Here is a 23,603-nt window from a genome sequence, read left to right as displayed (position 1 = left end):
TCCCAGATACTCATTAGGACAAGAACACCAGAAATATTATTGAAGAGAAGCCATGTAACATGCATACATACATCCATATACACACTCTCATATCCCTTTGGGGATCACCATTGTTTTCCTTTTTGCCCACCTTTCCTATATTTTTCTTCCTCAAATATAGCCTGTAGTAATTATGTTAGTGAAAGTCCATGGGTAGTAAATGCTCATCTTTGTAGATTAGGACATGTTTGTATTTTGCCTACACTCTTCATTGATAGTTGAGAGTATAAAATTCTACACTGACGGTTATGTTCCATTCACATTTTGAAGATATTAACTCATATTTTAGACTCCATTATGACTGAGAAGTTTCAGCCTTTAGTCTAAGTTTCATTCTTTTGTGGGTACTCTGTCTTTTCTCTGGTAGCTTTTACTATTTCCCCCTTATCCTAGAGTTGGAATCTCCTTCTGATGTTGAATCATGATATGTCTGGTTATGTATTTTTATTTTTCGTGTGCAGCACTTTCATTGCAATTTTAGTCTGATAACTATTTTTTTCCTTTCTGGAATATTCTAAATGGAATTCTGCCCCTTCTCTTTGAACACTCCTATTTGATGTATATTGGAGTCTCTTATTCACTCTGTATCTCTTAAGGGCTCTTTTGTATTTGGGCTATATTTTGGGTAAAGTTTTTAACTTCTATCTTCAAATTTTCACTGATTCTGTGTCTTGTTTGGAATTTATCCTATCTATGGATAAATTTTTATTTCAATTACTAGATTTTTGAATTGCAATTTTCTAATAATTTATTTTCTTCATCCATCTATTTAATGCTTTATTTCTGTCTTTACTCCCTAATTTATTCTTTATTTTTAAACATTGTTATTTCTTAATGTGTTTCTTTTCAACATAAAGTCAGTACTCATTATTTGTGTCACTTATGTTCTAGAAAATCACCATAAATTCTGAATTAGCAAATAATGAACGATTGCACTTAGGGAGAAATACAGTTCCTTCAAGTCTCTGGTCACAACATTCTAATGAACTGATCTGTAGATAACCTTATTTAATGTATGTTTCTTTTTAAACACTCCTTATAGAGATTGTTGATTCATTAACATGAAACTCACATCCAACAGCACTGTAATTCAGGCCTGAAGGAAGCTTAACTAACACACACATTTTCTCCATAAGGCACATCACAGCTTTCTTGAGCTTACAAACACTAGACAGTGCTTCAGCATATGCTTCAGGGCCCATTTAAACAATGAAATCACCAAAAAAGCACAAAAATAAACGTGAAAAACTTGACACTAAATAGACTGCCAAAAGGACACTTGTTTACAGTATGAGAGCTCAAACAGGAAGGCAGAGTGTCCCTTGTTCAACCACAGCTGGGAACATGCTCATTGGGCGACTCAAAGATTTCACTTTTCTTCACATGCCCATGAATGACCACAAAAGCGCCATAAGTATTGATTTGGGGGGTTACAAGTAAATTTTAGTGAGTAGACAAATTCACAATTGCAAGGATCCATCAATAAAGAGGATTGATTTTATTAATTTTAAAGTCTTTGTCTAACTGTTTCACAGAATTTTATCTGGTGTGAACATTAATTTTGTTGTCTTTCTTGGTATTATATATAAATATTTTTTTCCTATGTTTTGGAATTTTTATTTGCAGTCTCATTTTTAGTGAAAAGCTATTTATTTTCCTTTTGTTCTCCCTGTCTTTGCCTGGTCCAATGGTTTTATGATTATCTCCATATGGTTCACATGGCTGCCAGTCCAGAATCAGATACTGTACTAAAATTTTGGGTTTTAATCCATAATGAAGACATTGCAAGTCTAGACCCAGAGGGAAAGTATGGCTTGGTAGAGTTTCAGTTCATGATATGGTATCTATGTCTGTCAACCAGCCTCTTTTAGACCCATAATTTCAGATAAAGCTCTCATCCTAGGTAAGTGGCAACTGTCTCTCTCTCTCCCTGTCTCTCTTTTTTTTTTAATGTACAGCCTCTCTACACAATAGAGAGCCTCCTCGAAACTCCTGACATCAAGTTTTCTACCTGGCTTAGGTCCTGCTTCTTCTGTGAAGGAAATTCAACCCTGGTATCCTACCAGAGTCAAGCTACTGCCAATCTTTGCTTTATTCCAGTCTTGGAGCCAAAAAGCCTATGAAATCAGCACTATTCACCATCTTGCATTTATTTTCCATTTTTGGTCCATGGACTTTTTCTCTTGCTTTTGAACCTGGCTATGCCACTGGTTTTATCATTTTATATTTAATCTGTGATTGTTGCTTGCTTGGAAAGGGGAGGATGAATAGATATTAATAGATTGCATAGATGTCCTCTGAGCTCTTCTGTTATACTTTTGTAACTTATTCTGCATCAAATCCTATCTATATTTTTGTCTTTATTCTCTTCCTCCCTCCAATTTTAAAACATTTGAGAGTACAGTCTTACATACATTTTCTTATTTTCATTTGCTCCTAGAGCAATGCTTTGCATGTAGTCAAAAACAATCTGTTATACTAAATTAAATGGTAATAAGAAAGTACACATCATTTTGCTATAAGAAACATCTTCTTGGCAATTAGAATTGTACAAAATAGACATCTGTTGGAGAATTTCTTACCTAGAAATAGCCATGCAAAATTTAGAAGACCTTATGGGATATCATAAAGCAGGTGTTTTCAAACTTTATTTTTGTTGTTGCATAATTATTTTTCTTTCAAAGAAATCTACATAGGATGCTAATAAATACAGCAGTTAAAAGCAGAGTTGTTTTGAATGAAACAGGGGTGGTGTGCCTAGAAATCTGGTTGCTTGTCTTCATTGCCCAGTCATGAAGTCAAATATAAAAAGTAGCTTGAAAATAGTTTTTTTCAAAATACTGTTCTATAAGAATTGAGAGTTTTGTCTAAATTACTTCCAATATCTATAACAACTCAAAGTAAATAAATCCTAGTCATATTTTAATGGGAGAAAAAATAAAAAGTTATAACTTACACATTGTAAAACAGCGATATCTTTCTTTTAAAAATTTCTATTTGGGGAAGGAAGGAGTTTTTTGGTAATGAATATGCTGCTTAGGAAAGGGATGTTAGTATGTTGTTGGATATGAGTGTTAAAGAGCTATAAAGTATATTTACTCAGTGAAGATTCAAAGGAAAAGGAACCTAATAATGCTTTTTAATGAGAGGATCACTTGAGTCCAGGAGTTTGAGGTTATAGTGAGCTGTGATTGTACCTGTGCAACCCAGCCGGGGGACAGGCGAGATCCTGTCTCTAAAATAATAATAATAATGAAAATAATAATGCCTCTTTAGCCTTCCCGCTGTGTTGACCATATTTCACTCAAAACTCTTAACTGAGTTGAAACCCAAACTAAACACTCTCCAACAGCCATACGTAGTTACTGCTCATAGCAAGATTATAAAGAAAAATATAGCCAAACCTCAAAGATAACCTGTTTAAGTTTCACGATTTCCTCTTAAAAGGAAGGGAATGTTTAAAATGCAAAGGAAAACATAGGAAGGACAAGATTTCTAGAATGATAGTACAAAAACTTGTTAACTAATTAAATAATGGCCCTTGCTTATAGTACCCAGCACAAAGTGATGTCTTGGAGGGAAAAACCTGCAAGTTCATGCTGCTTGAGTTTCAGCACATCTTGGTGTTAATGAGAAGATTTGATGCTGCTTATCGTTTCTAGGCTTATAGAAACCAGGCTGAGCACATGCAAGTATTTGCACGTTAGCAACCTAGGCATGGCAGCTTATTTGGTTTCATTCCGTAGGGCCTTGCCAAGGGATGAACTGCAGTAGTAATTTCTTTCTAAATCATTCTCAAATCCTTGCTTCAAGCTTCTATCTGGTTCACTAGAGGCCAGCATTCTTTTTATGAAATTCAGAAACTAGGACTTGAGAAAGTAAATTCTGAGGAGTATTGACTTAATAAATTTATATCCTCTTGACAGGCAGAGACGCTCAAAGGAGAGGGAATTAGAGACGTTTTCAGCAAGGATTCTTGGATTATTTGCTTTTTCTGCTGTATTTAATTTGCACATTAAAAATTCTCAGCAGTTCATATACTTCTAGCCTTGAAGAATTATAATTGCTATAATAGACTTGTTTGAATATCTCTTTTCTTTAAAAAAAAAGGCATATGTTGTAAAAATGCTTGAGCCTTAAACTTTTTGTATCTCAGTTTTGCTGTTTACTAAATGATAATTAGTCCAGATCATCCATATAGCTCCCGGTGTTATGGTGAAATGAGCATGTGCTTCGGCATTTACAAACCTGACAGGACCACTCCTTAGCTGTGTAGCCTAAATAAGGCATTTCATGCCTTTAAATGTTCCAATTTCCTTATCTGTCGAATTAAGGTAATGCCCATTTTTCAAGGTAGTTGTGAGAATTGAATGAGTTTGGGGCAAAAGGTCATAAGGTACCACGCCTGGCACAGGGCAGACAACCCAAATATACTAATTCTTCTGTAATTCTAACATTCTATGAGTCTATAACTTTGCCAGGATCTCTTTGAGGTATGTAATCAGTCTTTATCTGTCATTTTCAATAACGGGGATTGTGGCAGACAGAGACGAAAGCTGTCTGCCTAAGCTCGTGGAGCTAGCTGGGAGAGGGGACTTATATCAGCTTTTCTCAATCTAATAATTTTCAACCCTGTGGAAATGATGGTCTCATTCTTAATTCTCTTCATCAGTTGAAAGTTGAGCTGTTGGATGATTTTTCTTTTCTTCAAACATGCGTTTAGTCATTACTGTGTCACTAATAATAGGAGTTAGCTCTAGCTGAGAGGACCTCAGTATAACAACTGATCATGGCAATATTGAAGGAAATTCTGGGTTGGTCAAGTAGGCATTCCTATTCATACTAAGAGTCAAGGAAAGTAGATGCTTGGCATTAGCTGTCAATCCACAAGACAATAATATAGGTGATTGCTTGTCAGTCAGCATCACACAAGTGAGCTGGAAGACGTGACTCTTCAGGCCGGGAATGCCAGCTCATATCACTCAAAGGTCATTTACGACTATTGCTAACCCCTGCTCTGGCAGTCTCCATGGGATGATGCTGGCTGAAAAACAAAAACTATGATCAATTTAGGGGACAATATCTCCTATGGCCCTTTAAGTATACCAGAAAGATGCCATCAAGCAGAAATCAGTCTTACTAATATATTCCTTTTCATATGTTCCCTAACAATTTGGAGTTTTTTTAAATATCACCTTGAGTTATGAACAAGAGTGAAATTGTCCTTAGCCAAGGAATTTAACTTTCCTGGAAGGAAATGTTTAATGTTGATGTGATACTGTGGGCTGTGGTTTCACTGGGCCCTGTTTCTTATAAGAGTGTCACTCACTTAGATTTACCAAGGTAACGTGGAAGAAAGAACTAAAATTTATTATTTCCCATGTATTTCCATTGTTGCACTGATTCCTATAAATGAATACTGTAACTGAGCATTACTATTATTTCCACTTTAAGACTGAGGAAACTGAGGCTACGAGAAGTTGAAGAGCTTGCCCCAAACCACGAAGTTAGTAAGTAACAGAGCCCCCAAGCCTGTGTTCTTTCCACTGACGAGTGTTTATACCAGAACCCTCCCCAGAGAGTCAGAGTTGAAGCAGAGGATAAGAAATTGAGAACACATTAAGGAGAAGGGATAGGAGAGAGAATAAGGAGGAGTAAAATAAAGACATGTCAGAAAAAGCATTAAAAAAGAAATGTGTGCCGCAGTCGGGAGAAGGCCGAGGGGAGAGGAAAAGCAGAAGGCCTAACCTACTGGGGCTGGGGGGCACCCAGTTAACTTGGCCAGCTGCCTGGCAGCAAGCATTGCAGGGAGATCTATAGCCACCAGATCCACCAAATGAAGGAATCTGTGAATCATTAAAAAAATGTTTATTTCTTTATGCCACAAATGATAAAACATTTAGTCATAAAATATGAGGGTTTTTTTTCCCAGAGTAATTGCTGCTGCAAATATTTTCAACCATTACTCTGAATGCTCAGTGTTTAACTAGTGAAAAAGAAATGATGTCTTTTGAACCAAAGTCAACCTCCAGTTGTCCACATGCATGCTATACAATTGCATTTACAGATTAATTTATTTGCAAGATACTGAAAGCTTATTTAGCCTTGATGTTATCACAGGTTGGATAGGGGCTCTGCCCTCAGAGAAACAATCAAAGTCACTCATCATTTCTCTTTTCAGAAACATTGTTTCCCTTTGTTATCTAATTTTAGCATTAAAAAAAAAAAGCTGTGGGTCAAATCAGAGAAATTAGGATTCTTTGCAGATGTGTTGCCTAAAGAACATCCTTTTGTTCTAGCAACAGCAGTTCTTCTCAACTCCAAAAAGGAGAAACACACAAACCACAATATCCTATAATGAGTTTAGTCACCATCCTACATTCATCCTGGCTTTACAGTAAGTTAGACTTCCTTTGGTGGATACTGATTTGTCCCCTGGGATATAATTCTGAGAATATACAGCAATTCCAATCAAGTATTTGGCCAAAGAACAGCCAAGCCATGATAGTTGCCAGAGATCTGACTGTCCAGCCTAATAACTGGGCATTGTATAGAAAGTCTGTTTTTCTAGAGCTCGTCCAAAGGAAGGGCCATTATAAGCCTGCAGTTCTGCCAGAAATGAGGTCTAACATTCTCCTTCCAGAATACTTGGAACTTGTCATTTGGCAAAACAATCAGGAGAAATTACCCATGATGCCATAGAATAAGGCTGATCTTTGGAATTTCAAAGTGATCTAATTTTCACTTTTTAAAAAATAATGTAGTCTTTCAGAAAGAGTACTTTGTTAGAAGAGAGGAGGAAGTTGAAGAAAGGTAGTATACGAGTTGACTAGGGTTGCCATAAGAAAATACCACAGACTGGGTGAGCTAAACAACTGAAATTTATTTTTATACAATTCTGGAGTCTAAGAGGCCAACATCAGGGGTCTGCAAGGTTGGTTTCTACTGAGGGCTCTCTCCTTGGGTTGTGGAAGGCAGCCTTCTTCTGTGTCTTCACATGTCTTCTCTCTGTGTGTCTGTATCCTAATATCTTCTTTAAAGACCACCAGTCATATTGATTTAGGGCCCACCTTAATGACCTTATTTTAACTTAATTACATCTTTAAAGACCACAACTCCAAAGATAGTTACATTTTGAGGTGTGGGGGTTTAGAAGTCCAACACATAACGGAGTGAGGACATAATTCAGAACATAACAAGTAATGAGGAAGAGTAGAGCCAACATGACTGAGTCAGGTACCAGGCTGAGTGCATTTTAGACATTTTCTCACAGAATCTTCAGCAGAACTCTGGGAGGTGGTATTTTTTTTCTTTGTTTCAAAAACAAAAACTCAATTATGTATAAAATATTTTCTCCCAACCTCATCTTCTTTTGTTTTGTATTTTCTTTAAAATTATACTACAAATACAGGAATATGTGTTCATTATAAAAATTAAAACACTATAAAAACATATAGAATAAAAAATGAAAGTCCCCCTAACTTATTCAGTCCCTCCCTGCTCTGTATTAGGTGATCAGTTGGATGTGTGTCCTTCAATGCCTTGGGATGGTGCCACACAACCAGACACATTTCAGTCTGGGGATTTTAAAAAACTGAGATCATACTATAGGTTATTACTCCACAATTTGCTTTTTTTAACTCTTAACAAGACAATTTGGAAGAACTCACAGGTTTGTGCAAATAGATCCACCTTAATCTTTTTAATGACTGTATAGCATTCCATGCTATGAACATATCACACCTTATTTAACCAGCCATCCTCCATTTGTTTCCAATTTTAAAATTACCATTAACATTGTATTAACATTTTCTGTTTGTACATATATTAGAAGGATATTTTTATACGTAAGAAAACTGAGATTGAGAGAGGTTAATAAATTTGTTTGAAAGCACATAACTGGTAAGTGGCAGCTCAGGACTCTAGAGGGCCCATGTTCTTTCTGCTACATAACACTGCTTTAAGTCCTCATTATCCATGGGATTGAAAAGTGAAAAAAGGATCCTTTAAATTACTCTCCAAACTCCTCCCACCCATACATCTTTTTTTTTTTTTTTTTTTTGAGATGGAGTTTTGCTCCTGTTGCCCAGTCTGGAGTGCAATGACACAATCTTTGCTCATTGCGACCTCCACCTCCTGGTTTCAAGCGATTCTCCTGCTTCAGCCTCCCGAGTAGCTGGGATTACAGGTGCGCACCACAACACCCAGATAATTTTTGTATTTTTAGTAGAGACGGTGTTTCACCATGTTGACCAGGCTGGTCTTAACTCCTGACCTCAGGTGATCTGCCCGCCTCGGCCTCCCAAAGTGCCGGGATTGCAGGCATGAGCCACTGCGCCTGGCCACTCATACATTGTAATAGCCTTTTAGAGATTGTCCAAATGCAGAATGCATGTAGACTCTGAAAGACAGGAGAGCCTGCTCCCAATTTTGTTATATCAGCATACAAATCAAGCCTTCATCAAGTGACTTAGAAAAGACATGTCCCATCTGACTTTAACATGAGAGCAATGTCTACCTCAGGGGAGGTTATATAGTATGAGGGAAATTTCTGTTTTTCAGCTGGGTAGGTCAGGAAAGATTGAAGCATGGATGGGTCTGGGGAGAACTGTACTTCTTTGGTCCACTACTGGAGAGAGTGCCTCTGTGGCAGAGTGAAGCAGCAGCCAGGTCCTTGGAGGCCCTCTCTAGTAGGTGGGGGATTCGGCACATTTATTAGGAAGAAATCAACATTCTTGCAATTAGAATTTCTTTCTCACTTAACAGTCTTCCTACTTGAGGTTAAGAAATCCCTCTCCTGCCTTGGATATATTTCACCTGAGACTGGCAGACCGGGCCTGGGAGAAGAGAAATGCACAGAAGGGGTAGATAGAGCCACCAAGTTTTCTTTCAGCCTTCTGCTCTTCCAAAGCTCATCACTCTGAGTGAGGGGCTAAGAATGTCCCCTATGAAATAACATCTGGGGCTAAGTTCAGACTCTTCAGCACAGAAAAATATCCCACTTCTTTCCCCACAATATACTTTGTACTGCACCTGATAAAATGACCCACAGGCCCCCATGCCTCCTTCATGCCTCAACTTCCACACATACTAAGGACATTTAAATGTCCCTTAGAGAGAATTTCCTGACCACCTCATGTAGAGCAACCCTCCATCCCTGTGTCACTCTCTATCCCATTACTCTGCTTTATTTCTTTCATAATCATTCACTATCACTTCTCGGCCTTTTAGCTAAGATCAAGTGTAGCATAATCATTCACTATATGAAACTGTGATCTCTTAAAACTTTATCATCTGCCTTCTCACACTATAATATAAGCTTCATAAGAACAGGGGCATTATCTTGCTCTGTTAATATTATACCCCACTGCCTAGAAAAAGTGTCTGAGACCTGGTAAATCCCAGTGGATATTGTTGACTCTACTTCCATTTTTCAGAAAACTAACTCTGTCTCTCTCTCTTTCTCTCATTGCAGCCTGAAAAAATCCCTTTCATCTTTTAAAGCTCAGCTCAACTGTTACCTTATTTAGAATGTCATGCATTTTTTTATTGATCCTATGTGTTGAATGACTACAGTGAGTTGGATCAGAGGCTCTTAATTTCTGTTTACAGCACCATTAATGTCTGGGTAAGTTTTTTGTGGTACTCCTAGGCCAACAGGAATACCAAACAATTCCATTTATTAAGCAGTTAGGTCCAAGCAACTTAATATATATTTGTGTCCTGATGACTTAATAGCCATTTGAAAAAACAATGCATATAACTTGAGAGAAAAGTACTATTTTACTTCATTCATAAATAACGTTTATTTACTAATGGGATGTGTGTGCCTGTACTACTTCCCAAAGCCTGGAATCAGATTGGACAATCCTCATTCTTGTTTCCTATTCCATGTTGTTTTTGTCACAGTACTTGCTTTTTATCAAAGCAAACCCAGCTTTGCGAAGATGAGATGTCATAGAAAGGAATACAGCACGATCAAATGGTTCAAAGAGTGCTCAACATATGTTAAGTCTTGATATGTTTCCCTTGAATATTTAAAATAACCTGAGGCAGTTCTGTGAGTTTTCTGCATTTCCCGGTTCACAGTGCAAGAGGCATGGTGTCAGACACTGAATGCCAGACCCTGCGTATACAGCGGTGAAAGAATCAGACATGGTCTTTCCCTGACTTAGCACTTTGTTCTTACCTCCATACTGATAGCGTGCATCATACTTTATTTAGTTTTGTTTGTGTATTTGTCTTTTCTCCTAGCCTCTGACTTCCCCCAAGGGCAAGCTGCCTATCTCTTTATTGATGATGGCAACTCCTAATATCCCTAGTGCAGAACAGGATTTGGGTGTTCAAGAAATGCTGTTTTAAAACTGATTGATCAAGAGAATGAATAAGTGAATAAGCAAAAAATAAATGGCCCTGGCAAGTAGCATCATGCCTTATTTTCAACTGCTAGAATAATAAGGACTAGATTATGGGAAAGTTCAGTAGCCTACTTCCCATCTTAGAGTGCCTCTTGGCTGGAAAGAGTCCAGCGTGCAGGCTCACTGACCAACTCTCGCAGCTGTTATTATTTACTAGAGCACCTCTCTAGACTTCAGGGGTATTTCTCTGGTCTGAATGTTGTTTCAACAGTTTCTTTCAAATTCTGGCCAAGGAAGACCTGTAGCAGAGTTACTGTTTCTTCCATATGTTCCATTTGATCCTTGACATAAAGCAGCAAGTGTTTCCTGACTTTGTGATATACAAAGGCCTTATGAGAAAAATAGACATATAGACCAAATGGGAATTTACCTTATGCCCACCGTTAATAACCACATGAACAACTCTGTGAATGCTATGAATTTTCACAACCTCAGTGAGAATTACTAGTCAAGATGGATGGTCAATTTTACAGCAAGGATGAGAACTTTGCTTCCACTCTCCACATTGACTCTCTTTGCTCTGACTCTACTTTATCCCTCGCTATGAATCTTTTCACTATAGTCATGCCAGTTACTAAACTAGCATAGACATCTTCATTAATCTGCATTCAGATCCAAATCCAGTATAGCCCAGATATGATACTTCTTAAGAATTACAGAATTTCAGAGGTGGACAGGACTTTTGAGGTCATTCATTTCAAATCTCTCACTGTTTGAGTGTAGAAACTGAGGCTCAAAGAAATTATAAACTTGCCATGATCATTCTGTTCTCTCTGGCTACAATGCTGCGCAGCCTTTGCCTCTTGTTCCACACAACAATGCTGGAGATCACAAGAGTGAATCATGTCAAATTGAGGATGAGGCACCGTAAGTTAGGAAAAGCCATTCTATCTCTAGAACATACTCAAATCTTCCCACCAGAGCCACTCTAGTCCACACAACCATTAGCACCCACCTGAACTACTGCAGTGACCCCCGCTCCTGGAATTTCTGCTCCTTCCCCCTGCTTTGCATCCATTCTCCAGAGTGAGCCTGCAGCCAAACCTATCTTTTTCATTATAAGTCCCATTCTACTCTCCCCTGCTTAAAATTATCCAGGAGCTTCCTCCTCCTTCTTCTTCTTCCTCCTTCTTCTTCCTCTTCCTCTTCCTCCTCTTCTTTCTTCTTCTTCTTTCTTCTTCTTTCTTCTTCTTCCTTCTCTTCTTCTTTCCTCTTCTTCTTCTTCTTCTCCTTTTTTTTTAAATAGAGACAAGGTCTTGCTCTGTCTTCCAGTCTTGAGTGCAGCGGTGTAAACAAGGCTCACTGCAACTTCAAACTCCTGGGCTCAAGCAATCCTCCTGTCTCGGCCTCCCCAGTAGCTGGGACAACAGGTGCACACCACCATGCCAATATTTTGTTCTTGTTTCATAGAAACAAGGTCTTGCTATGTTTCTCAGGCTAGTCTCAACCTCCTGGCCTCAAGTGACCCTTCTGCCTCACCCCTCCATGCCCAAAACATTGGGATTACCGGTGTGAGCCATGGTGCCTGGCCATCCAGCAGCTAATTTTTGTACTTAAAATATAACGTAAGTACTTTACAGTGTCCTGCATGATCTAGCTCCCACCTACCTCTGGTTTTGATTTTTTCTTATCTTCCAATACTCTTCCTCTTGCCCACTAGACTTTAGGTATATTGGCTTTATGCTTTCCTTGACACAGCAAACTTTCTCGTACTTCACAGCCTTTGCACTAGCTGTCCTTTCTGGATTGCAACTCCTTAAGATTCATATAGCTGTTTCCTTCTTGTTATTCAAGTGTTACTCCTCAAGTGGATTTTCTGAACTTCCTCTCTGAACTAGCTACCAATAGCTTAATTTTCTGCATTGCACCAACTGCTATCTGATATATTTCCTTTTAAATAATTTGTTTGCACGCTTGTTTGTAATCTCTTTTTCTCCATTAGAATGAAAGGTTCAGGAGAATTGGGTCTTGGTTTTATTTAACAATGAACCCCAGGACCAATAACAATTCTTGGGCTTAATACATATTGTTGTCTTAAAAACAGTAAAATGTTGTAGTGAGCAACAAAGAATTTAATAAAGAAATTAAGAGCACCACCAGCTACCACAAGCAGCGTGGACTATTATGTTGCTAATTATGGTCACTGTCTCCTAAATACCAACTCATATGAACCTTAAGGATAGTGCAAAAGAAACAGTTTATAAGTACTCTAAACACATTGGAAGTCACTTTAAAATCCCTGATTAAGTTCAAGGGGTTCAAATTTGAGGTTTAACATGAAGATACGACCTAAGAAAACCTTTCTGAGAGCTTCCTTCACTTAGTCTTGTGGTGAAATCTCTGAGACCTAAATGACCTGTTTGACTGGTTTGCTAGCTCACACCTATTGTCTACCAATAGCATCTTTGTCTTTCCTTCCAGAGAGGGAGGACCTTGCTGCTTCCTTAGAATAGAGCAGGGAACTGTAAAATGGGAAAGATTAGATAAACTCTGTCCTTAGGAATGAAAATAGTCTTCTTGAACCAGCTACACAGAACGTAAGAAAGTACCATGACTATGAGAACTATGCAAACATTATGGGAACTTTAACTTTCTTGTATCGACAAACTACTTATAGAGTGGTTGGCAATAAATTTTTAAAAGCCTGTGAGCTGATTTTTCAGGAAAAAAAAAATGGGAAACTGGGGAGATGTTTTCTACTCCTCATATTACCCTGGGGAATACGAACTCCCCAAAAAGTTATATGTAGCAGTTCTACAAAAAATAGGAAAAGAGGCTGAATCTTTGGAGATGAAGTAGTTCAGAAATGCCCCAAGGAAGCTGTCCAGGGATTAAAGATGACCGTGGAGATTTACCTAAGAGACTCTCAAGTTTTTCTAAATCAAGCATCTAACAAAGAGTATTTAACTGAATTGTTCTAAACTTCCTAATTTGAAAAACTGGGATGTGATCATGAAAATATTCTTTCTTAAAATTTTTTTTTGTGTTTTTTGGCAATGCTGCTTCTGTTATCACTAAAACCAAGAAAATAAAGCTTCAAATTATTTGAAGAATCTAGATTCTCATAAAAAAATGCAGTGTCAGTTTGATTCTACAAGCTATAAAGATTTTGGCTCATGGAGTGCTATGGATTTTAAGTAATATGAGGTCAGAGTCTGATATGGTTTGGCTGTGTCCCCACCCAAATCTCATCTTAAATTGTACTTCCCATAATCCCCGTGTGTCAAAGGAAGAACCAGGTGGAGATAATTGACTCATGGGGGCCATTTCCCTCATGCTATTCTCATGACAGTAAGTTCTCACAAGATCTGATGATTTTATAAGGGGCTTCTCCCTTCACTCAGTTCTCATTCTTCTTTCTCCTGACACCTGTGAAGAAAGATGTCTTTGCTTCCCCTTCTGCCATGATCGTAAGTTTCCTACTTACAATCCCCACCCCTGAAGAACTGTGAGTCAATTAAATCTCTTTTTTCCAAATTACCCAGTGTTGGGTATGTCCTTAAAGCAGCATAAGAACGGACTAATACAGTAAACTGGTATCAGGAGTGGGGTGCTGCTATAAGGATACTTGAAAATGTGGAAGTGACTTTAGAACTGGGTAACTGGCAGAGGCTGGCACAGTTTGGAGGGCTAAGAAGAAGACAGGAAAATGTGGGAAAGTTTGGAACTTCCTAGATACTTGGAGGGCTCAGAAGACAGGAAGATGTGGGAAACTTCCACAGTCTTGTCGAATGGCTTTGATCAAAATGCTGATAGTGATATGGACAACAAAGTCCAGGCTGAGGTGGTCTCAGATGGAGAAGAGGAACTTGTTGTGAACTAGAGCAAAGGTGACTCTTGTTTATGCTTTAGCAAAGAGGCTGGTGGCATTTTGTCCCTTCCCTAGAGATCTGTGTAACTTTGAACTTGAGAGAGATGATTTAGGGTATCTGGCAGAAGAAATTTCTAAGTGACAAAGAATTGAAGAGGAAGCACAGCATAAAACTTTGGAAAATTTGCAGCCTGATGATGAAATAGAAACACATTTTTTCTGGGAGAAATTCAAGCCTGCTGCAAAAATTTGCATAAGTAATGAGGAGATGAATGTTAATCACCAAGATGATGCGGAAAATGTCCCCGGAGCATGTCAGACACCTACCTGGAAGCCCCTCCCATCTCAGGCCCAGAGGCCTAGAAGGGAAAAATGGTTTCCTGGGCCAGGTCCGGGGCCCCCTGCTCTAGGCAGCCTCTGGATGGACTTGGTGCCCTGTGTCCCAGCCACTCCAGCTGTGGCTAAAAGTGGCCAAGGTACAGCTCAGGCCATTGCTTTAGGGGGTGCAAGCCCCAAGCCTTGGCAGCTTCCGTGTGGTGGTGGTCCTGCAGGTGTGCAGAAGAATTGAGGTTTGGGAACCTCTTCCTAGATTTCAGAGGATGTATGAAAATGCCTGGATGTCCAGGCAAAAGTCTGTTGCAGGGGCAGAGCCCTCATAGAGAATATCTGCTGGGCAATGCGGAAGGGAAATGTGGGATAATAAAAATGCCCATCATATTGAAGAAAGAGCTTCTTCAACAGAGGGATCGGCAAGTACAAAAGCCCTAAATATGCATATACCTCTTTGTTTCCTTTATTCCCACTTCAACTTATCACTCTACTTTCAAATGCTTTTCAAGTCTTGCAGAGTGAACTTAATTTTGATCTCTCTTGTATCTATTTAGTATTTCCTCTGGGTTTAAGTGCTCCTCCTTCTTCTTCTTCTTTGTTATAAGAGACAGGGTTTTGCTATGCTCCCCATGATGGTCTTGAACTCTTGGTCTCAAGGGATCCTCCTGCCTCAGCCTCCTGAGTAGCTGCGACTACTAATGAAGGCTTAAGCCTTCATTACTTCTTGCTCCTCATCCATTTCCTGTTCCAGTGCAACCCTTGTATCACCAAAAAATTAACCTTTCTAAAAGGGAAACTCTGTAACACCATACTCTTGCTCTAGTGACTCCCATTATTCACTGAACTAAAATAAACTTTGAAGACTAACATTCAAATCTTTTTATGGTATAACCTCAAAAACATATTTCAATTCTTCTCTTTTATACTGCTATACTCAACTCTACTGAAACTAGTGTTCAGACATTCCTGCCTCCAAAGTTGCCCATTATGTCCTCTCCACTGGACTGACTGTCAACCCTTCAAACCCAGTATGGGCTAGCCATAGTCCTCCAAGCCCTATCTCAAATCACCTTTTCCTTTAAGACCCTTTGGATTTCTCTCTGTTTTAACCCACAAAGAACTTTACTTATTTCCTATGGCATTTGTCATATTTTTTCCTAGAATGTGGTTATGTGCAATGCACATCTGTCTTCTTTATACCTCTTACTATACTACAGATGTTTAAAACAGGGGCCATATGTTATTTATTCTTATACTGGTGTAGTGCCTCACACATAGTTGGCATTGAATAATATTTGTTGAATAAATGAATCAGTTTGTCAAATCTGAGTTTGATTTACTAATATTTATTTCATGATACCCCAACTTGTTTCCCTTTTATCACCCCTCTACTCATCCTCATGAGATCTATATGAAAAAAGGCAGAAAGTAGGGAGGAAATGTAGAGTCCTTGTTTTGAAATAGTCTAGTTAGTTTCAAGCTGCTCAAATGATTAAAAGTTTATATTGAGGAACATTAAAAATATCATTTTAGTCCTGCATATAATCAGTACGGTATGACATAAAAACTCTCAGTGAAATACTAATTGGTTGATTTCCTCCTCAGGTTATAAAACTGCTTAGCACCATTCAGTGCTAACAAAAATACATGATCACAATCTCAGAACCTTATACTTACCACATTACTGCATGTTCTGTATCGGATATTTCTTCCTTCACAGCTCCTAGGTTGCAAAAAGAAAAAAAAATATTACTACTTATGAAAGGCTCAAAATCAGAAATATGTTCTTATAAAAAGTTTCCTCTAAATACTAGTAAAAAGGCCTCTCTTTTCTTCTAAGCATGTTCTTAGAGGGGTTACTATTAAAAATCAAATTGAGCAGATCTAAAGAAGTTATAGATGTAAATTGATTTCTCTGTAAGAGTTGAAACTAAGTATTTATCTCGCCTCAAAAATTTTCAAAATAAGTATTTAGTACATATTTAATCAAATAAATATTAGTACAAAGTTTTCCGAACAAACTGATATTCAATGAATCCTTTCTTCTTATTTCTGATATAAAACTGTAGACATATTTCACTGAAAAACTTAGATCTTGAAAATAAACTGGAATTAATGGAATTAATATTCAACATGTCTTAAAATCATAATTCTAAGAATGTGGAAAGTCATAATTCTTAAAAAATTATTTTTATTTCTAAAATATATACTCATTATAGAGGTTTTGGAAAAGACAGATTACCAAAAAGAAAAAAAAAAAGTCCCCTGTAGTTGCCTCATCTAAAGACAATCACTATTATTTTGATTTATTTAGTCCTTTCCAGTATAAATAAAAATATCGCATCGCTTATGCAATTTTGTAGCCTGTTTTTGTTTCCACTTAAAATTTTTTGGAGGCATTTTCTCACAGTATTAAATAACTTTAAAAACACCATTTTGAGAGCTACATAATATTCTATCAAATGATGTAATTTTTTGCATAATTCTTTCATTATTTGTCATTTAAATAATTTCCACTTTGGTGTTTGATAAATGATAGTATGGTAAACCATCTTTGTGCATGTGTTTTATTACAAGTTTCTGACTGTGTTTTTGGAATAGATAAATTTCTAAAAGGAGAATTACTAGACTAAAGGGAATGAACTTTTGTAAGGCTCTTCATAAATATTGCCAAAATGCATTCCATAAAGGTTGTACCATTACATACTCCCACCAGCAATACATGAGAGTTCCCATTTTACTGAATTCTTATGAATAAAAACAATCAACTTTTGATAAAATGTTCAATGCTGACACTTAAATCATGAAAAACAGTACTATACTCTTTTCAAAATATGTCACACTTTTTTTAAAAAGTAAAGATATACTACAAAATCCTGTGAGAATGATTATACTAATACCTAGTAGTTTTAGAATTCCAGGTACATTTATAAGTTTGTTATATGTATAAATTTATTTAATATTCTCAAAAACCTGGAGAGATAGAGCACCATCATCAAATCCACTTTGACAAAACTGAAGCTTAGGAAGGTTAAGTAACTTGCCAAAATGACACAACTATTAAGTTGTAGAGCTAAAATTTGAAACCAGGCCATCTGGCTTCAGAACTCACACACTCATGATCACAATGCTTTAATGCCTCCTAATTTACTTTTTTGCTCAATAAACGTTCACAGAGCTTCTGTTATGTGTTTGGCAATGAAATTACTACGAAGAATACAAAGAAGAATGAATATGACTTGGTCTTTGTTATTAAGAAAATTAATCATATAATTTGGTGTAAGAAATGCACATAGTATTTGTATTAGGTCTTGAGAATGTTACCAGAAGGAAAATGTCATCTGACAACACAATTATACACAGACTATCTTAAAAATATAGAAATGGTCCCATTCCTAAAGACTTGACTGTAATCAGACTGACTATTACTATGCATTAAAAATAGAAAAGGAATGGCTGGCCACACATTGAAACCATAGAAATAAGGAGCACAACAAAGACACATGTTTGTCAGTGTCCAGTCCAGCAATGTCGTAGACAAAAGGCCAATGAGTTTCAAGTCCTGCATGTCCCATTGACAAGACTGCTGCAATCTCCACATAGATGACTCATGCTGACCTTGCTGATACCGATGAACATTCAGCTCATCCAAGTACCACCCCTCATTACGGTGTCAGGTTGATCAAGCTACTCGCCAAGAGTGACCTGGATTTTCATGACTGCTGAGAACAGAGAGGGCTGGCATGCTGACGTGGGTACTCTGGTCCATGTGATGGACAGTTCTGTTCCTTGCTGTAAATTAATCAACTGGCATTCTAGTTTGAAATATTCATCTCATAGGCTGAGTTATTGTGAGTACACCCCCAAGAAAAGGGTGTGTTCTTGGTGCTATTGCTGAAAAATATCAGGTTTCTGACTCCAACAATATGAGAGCTAGGTTCCAGCTGATGGTAAATTTACAAGGTAATTGAATTCTAAAACTGGGAGGTCTTTGGTAGCATCCCATCTAGACATCGCTGTTTGCAAAATGTGGTATGCTTTTCAATTTTGAAGTTCCTGCTGCATATGTAGCACAGTGCAGTGGTTAAGAGTACTCAGTTTAAAAATAGGCTCTGCCTTCTAGAATCTTGGCTCTGTATCTCAGTTCTATCTTCGGTAAAATGGGATGATATTACTTATCTCCTGGAATTATGAGAATTAACTGAGTTAGTAGTTGTGAATCACTTCAGAAAGTGCCTAGGACACAGTAAGCATTATGTAGACGTTTGATTAATTAAGTACATAATAGATGTAAAAATATAATAGCTATTGAAAGGAGGTCAAGGATATATGGAGAAGAAACTAAGCAAAGGCATAGAGGTATAAAAAGATTTGGCGTGCCTGCAAATTTTCAAACAGTTCTGGTTTTCGGGGGATTTAGGGTTTACGTGGGGAATTGCAGTAGGTGAGTGAAATACCTTCTAATTTTGAACTTTGTAATACACAAAGGGGAACCACTGAAGGTATTAAAACAGAGGAGATTCAATGGTGAGATTTCGCTTTTAAAAGGTAAACCCTGGTGTTAACTATTGGGACTTTAATAGTATATGTTTTTCACCCTTTTTAAAAATTTTTTACCTAACCTTATATCCATGAAAATAATTATGGAAACAAATCTGAATTAGGAGCCTGAAGATCTGGGATATAGATTTTGTTCTTCCACTTGCATAAACCTCTTGCTCTCTTAGGGTCTTAGTTTCCTTATCTGCCAAATGAATATAGGAATGCCTATGCATAAAGTTAGGATCACCAACTGAAATAATGTACAAAAGCTCTGTTCAAATGCCAAGGGATTATTACAGAGATACTGCTTCCTACACAAAACAAAGAGGAAAAATGCTTGTTTTAATAGTTTAAATGAGCCTTTTCCCAGATATTTTAACCTGCAAATACCTACACAAATTTTACAGGCATCACTGAATAATAGGAGATATCTGCACAGAATGTAAAAGATTGATTTAAATACTTATTATTTAGGAAAAGCAAAGCAAAACAAAAGCAAAGCAAAGAAAACCCACTTGTCATAATTTCCAAAGAATATCCTGTAGTTGTCTAATGCCTAATATGGATTTGCAGGTAATTTATGGATGCCTTTGAACTATCTTCCCTTTAATATATTACTTTTTTGAGAGCTTCTTTAATTTGACTGAAATATGATATTAAGGTGGTAATGCTTAAGTACGGCAAGGTGATCATTATTGGAAGACATTATCAAATTGTGGATTACAATAGAAACACTAGTCTCTACTATTAAATTGTGGATTATAATAGAAACCCTAACTAGTCTCTACTATTAAATTGAGGATTATAATAGAAACACTAACTAGTCTCTACTATTTATTCAGTGCCTGCTATAGATATTTGGCCCAGTGTTAGGTATTCTGCATATATTATCTCTAACCTTCCAACAACTCTGCAAAATTTTATTATTCCCATTTAATAGATGAGAAAACTGAGGCAGAGAAAGCTGAGGTTTAAAGCTACATACACAGAAAAGTGAACCAGGGATTGGAATCTAGGCGTGACTAACTCCTAAGTCTACCAAACAATAAGAAAAGGAACATGATGTGCTCAAGATACATAGCATACTAACACTAAGCTAAAAATTCGGAAAGCTGAGAAGGGAACAGGCCTGAGGGTTGACTGTGCCTTGTTATTATATCAGTTCATAAACTACTTCTCAATTCTGGTAAATCCATTTCTAGAAAAACACAGGTAGACACACATTGGAACATCTCCAAGAAACCCATGTTCATCAGTAAAATGCAATGTGAAAGAACTTCAGTGCAGAGAAGCTTATATTTTTGAAAGTTAAAATTTATGAAATTGGAATATAAATTTCACATAAGTAGCTAAGTGACCATTCCACCACAAGGATTTAATTCCTGCCAAGTGTGAATTTCTTCATCCAAGGCATTTATCTGGGCACAAAATCCCTGTCTGAGAATTAAGCAGTAAAAAATGTTTTCCTTTTTTTTTTTAACAGGTCATTAATATAAAACAGCTGAGCGATTTCTTTCACATTTTTACAAAGTAAAATTTACCTCTGGGGATGAAAACAAACATTTGAAATTTCAGTCCAAAATAATGTCTGAGGAAAGCTATAGACAAATGATAAGAGAGGATTTAAATAAATATGTCCTCCCAACATAAACTATAAAATAGTTACAGCACCATGTTTAGGGAGTTCAGAACTATATCAATTATGAACTCAGAAACTGGGTCAAGTATGAAAGAACAAAATATAAGTATTAGAATATATTTTAATATAAAAATGTAACATGCACACCTATGTTTCTTGTAGCACTATTCACAATAGCAAAGACATGGAATCAACCCAAATGGCCACTAATTATTGACTGGAAAAAGAAAATGTGGTCCATATAGACCATGGAATACTATGCAGCCATAAAAAGAACAAGATCATGCCCCTTGCAGGGACATGGATGGAGCTGGAAACCATTATCCTCAGCAAACTAATGGAGGAACAGAAAATCAATCTCACTTACAAGTGGGAGCTGAATGATGAGAACACATGTATACATGAGGGGTGAGAACACATGTATACACGCGGGGTAACAAACACTGGGGCCAGGGGAGGCTGTGGGGAGGGAGAGTACCAGAAAGAATAGCTAATGAATGCTCAATACCTAGGGGATGGGTTGATCTGTGCGGCAAACTACCATGGCACATTTTTACCTTTGTAACAAACCTGCTTATCCTGCACATGTATCCCAAACTTAAAATAAAATAAAAATAAAAATAAAAAAATAGGCCAGGTGTGGCGACTCATGCCTGTAATCCCAGCATTTTGGGAGGCCAAGATAGGCAGATCATGTGAGGTCAGGAGTTCAAGACCAGCCTGGCCAACATGGTGAAACCCCATCTCTACTAAAAATACAAAAATTAGCTGGGCGTGGTGGCAGGTGCCTGTAATCGCAGCTACTCAGGAGGCTGAGGCAGGAGAATCACTGGAACCCAGGAGGCAGAGGTTGCAGTGAGCCAAGATTGTGCCACTGCATTCCAGCCTGGGCGACAGAGCAAGACTCCATATTGGCGGGGGGAATATATATATATATATATATACACACACATATTTATATTCTATATATATATAATATATAATTATGTATTATACCTAATTATATATTATATATTATATATAATTATGTATTATACATAATTATATATAATAAATATTTATATTGTATATATTATACATATTATATATATTATTGTATATATTATATATATTATAATATATATTATTATGTACATTATTATATATAATTATATATATTATATATATTTATATATATTATATATATTATATATATAATATATATGATTATATATATAATATATAATATATAATTATTTATATATTATATATTATATATTATATATATAATTATGTACATTATTATATATAATTATATATACTATATAATTATATATAATATATAATAAATATAATTATTAATATATATAGAATATATATAATTATTTATATATTCTATATCTATTATATATATTATACTTATATATATTCTATATATATAGAATTTTATATAGAATATATATATATTCTAATTCAAATTTGCATCAAAGGTTCCTTCTTTGCTTAATCACCACTTTACTCCTGGCCAGTCGCATTTTGATTTAATTCCTTCTCTCAAAAATAGAAATAATCTCAATCACAAGCTATTATGTGTGAATTATTCAGACTTTAATTCACTTAAGAGATTAGTATAGACTTGATACATGCTTTATCTCTCATTAACGCATAATACACCATCTACACTTCCACTTCTTAAAATCCTGATGTTATAGTTTCAACTGTCATCATTTAACAACCTGAGGAGAGGTGAATTGACATGAAAAATTAAGTTTTTTCTCCAGGGTGAAACAACTTGTTGGCTTCTTGTTCCCCCACCCCCTTCTCATATACGCTTTTTTAAAAAGGGGCATGCATTTGATTTATCACTCTTTTCCCTTGAAATTCATGTCATCTCTTCACTAAGCAAAGGATCATTCTGGTGACATAGCCAGACTTATACCTGGTGTTAATAAATTGTTTCAAGAAAATCTCGTCATTCTGTATTTAACACTTCTGGGTTTTTAAGAAGAATTGCACTTGTATTAGGCTCATGGCACCCCAGGCTTTATCTCTGATTGCTAAAAAACAAAGAATGTTGCTAAGCAAGAATGGGTTACTGTATTTCCCCGAATATCACTTGCCTTTCAAATACGGACTTATGGCAAAGAATTTTAAAACAGGATGGTCCACCTGTTTTTTTTGTTTTTGCTTTTGCTTTTTTGAGACAGCATCTCATCTGATTCTGTTACCCAGCCTGGAGTGCAGTCCCACTATCATATCTCACTGTAACCACAAACTCCCGGGTACCAGTGATCCTCCCACCTCAGCCTTCTAAAGCACTGTGAATACAAGCCTATCTCTCTTCTTTCAGTCATCCAAAATAATCTATGAGCTCTTTACAAGAGAAACGACATAAAGCCATGTTTTGCAATTCAAGCCCCAGGGAGCCTGGGCCATTTAGATTGTGGATCTTAGAGTGACCATAGATTAGAATAAGACAAGCAGATTTGCAACCCCACCAAGGGATTTCAAGTAGTACTGGAACACGGTTTCTCCCGTCACTTCAGATGAGCATTTCAGTACTCAATGGAGCTATACTGCAGGAGGTTGCCCCCAAAAGAGCCAGTTAAAAAAATCTACGTTCTCCAAACTAAGCTTCATAAGTGAAGGAGAAATAAAATCCTTTAGAGACAAGCAAATGCTGAGAGATTTTGTTACCACCAGGCCTGCCCTACAAGAGCTCCTGAAGGAAGCACTAAACATGGAAAGGAAAAACCAATACCAGCCACTGCAAAATCATGCCAAATTGTAAAGACCATCAAGGAAGAAACTACATCAACTAATGAGCAAAATAACCAGCTAACAT

At 36.9% G+C, this 23,603-nt stretch overlaps 1 protein-coding gene across 1 annotated transcript in view; it reads right to left on the bottom strand.

Annotated features, from left to right (window-relative positions):
- ADAMTSL1 (ADAMTS like 1) overlaps nt 1-23,603 on the bottom strand; it is a 445,880-nt gene that overhangs the window by 369,231 nt on the left and 53,046 nt on the right. The window contains exon 3 of the mRNA XM_003260400.2: nt 16,276-16,321. Within this exon, the coding sequence (XP_003260448.2) occupies nt 16,276-16,321 (46 nt within the window). The remainder of the gene's footprint in view (nt 1-16,275; nt 16,322-23,603) is intronic.

This window comes from Nomascus leucogenys, chromosome 1a, assembly GCF_006542625.1.
Source record: "Nomascus leucogenys isolate Asia chromosome 1a, Asia_NLE_v1, whole genome shotgun sequence".
Taxonomy (NCBI): Eukaryota; Metazoa; Chordata; class Mammalia; order Primates; family Hylobatidae; genus Nomascus; species Nomascus leucogenys.
The sequence above is the reverse complement of the archived record's forward strand: the minus strand, read 5'-3'. Positions and strand labels throughout refer to the sequence as shown.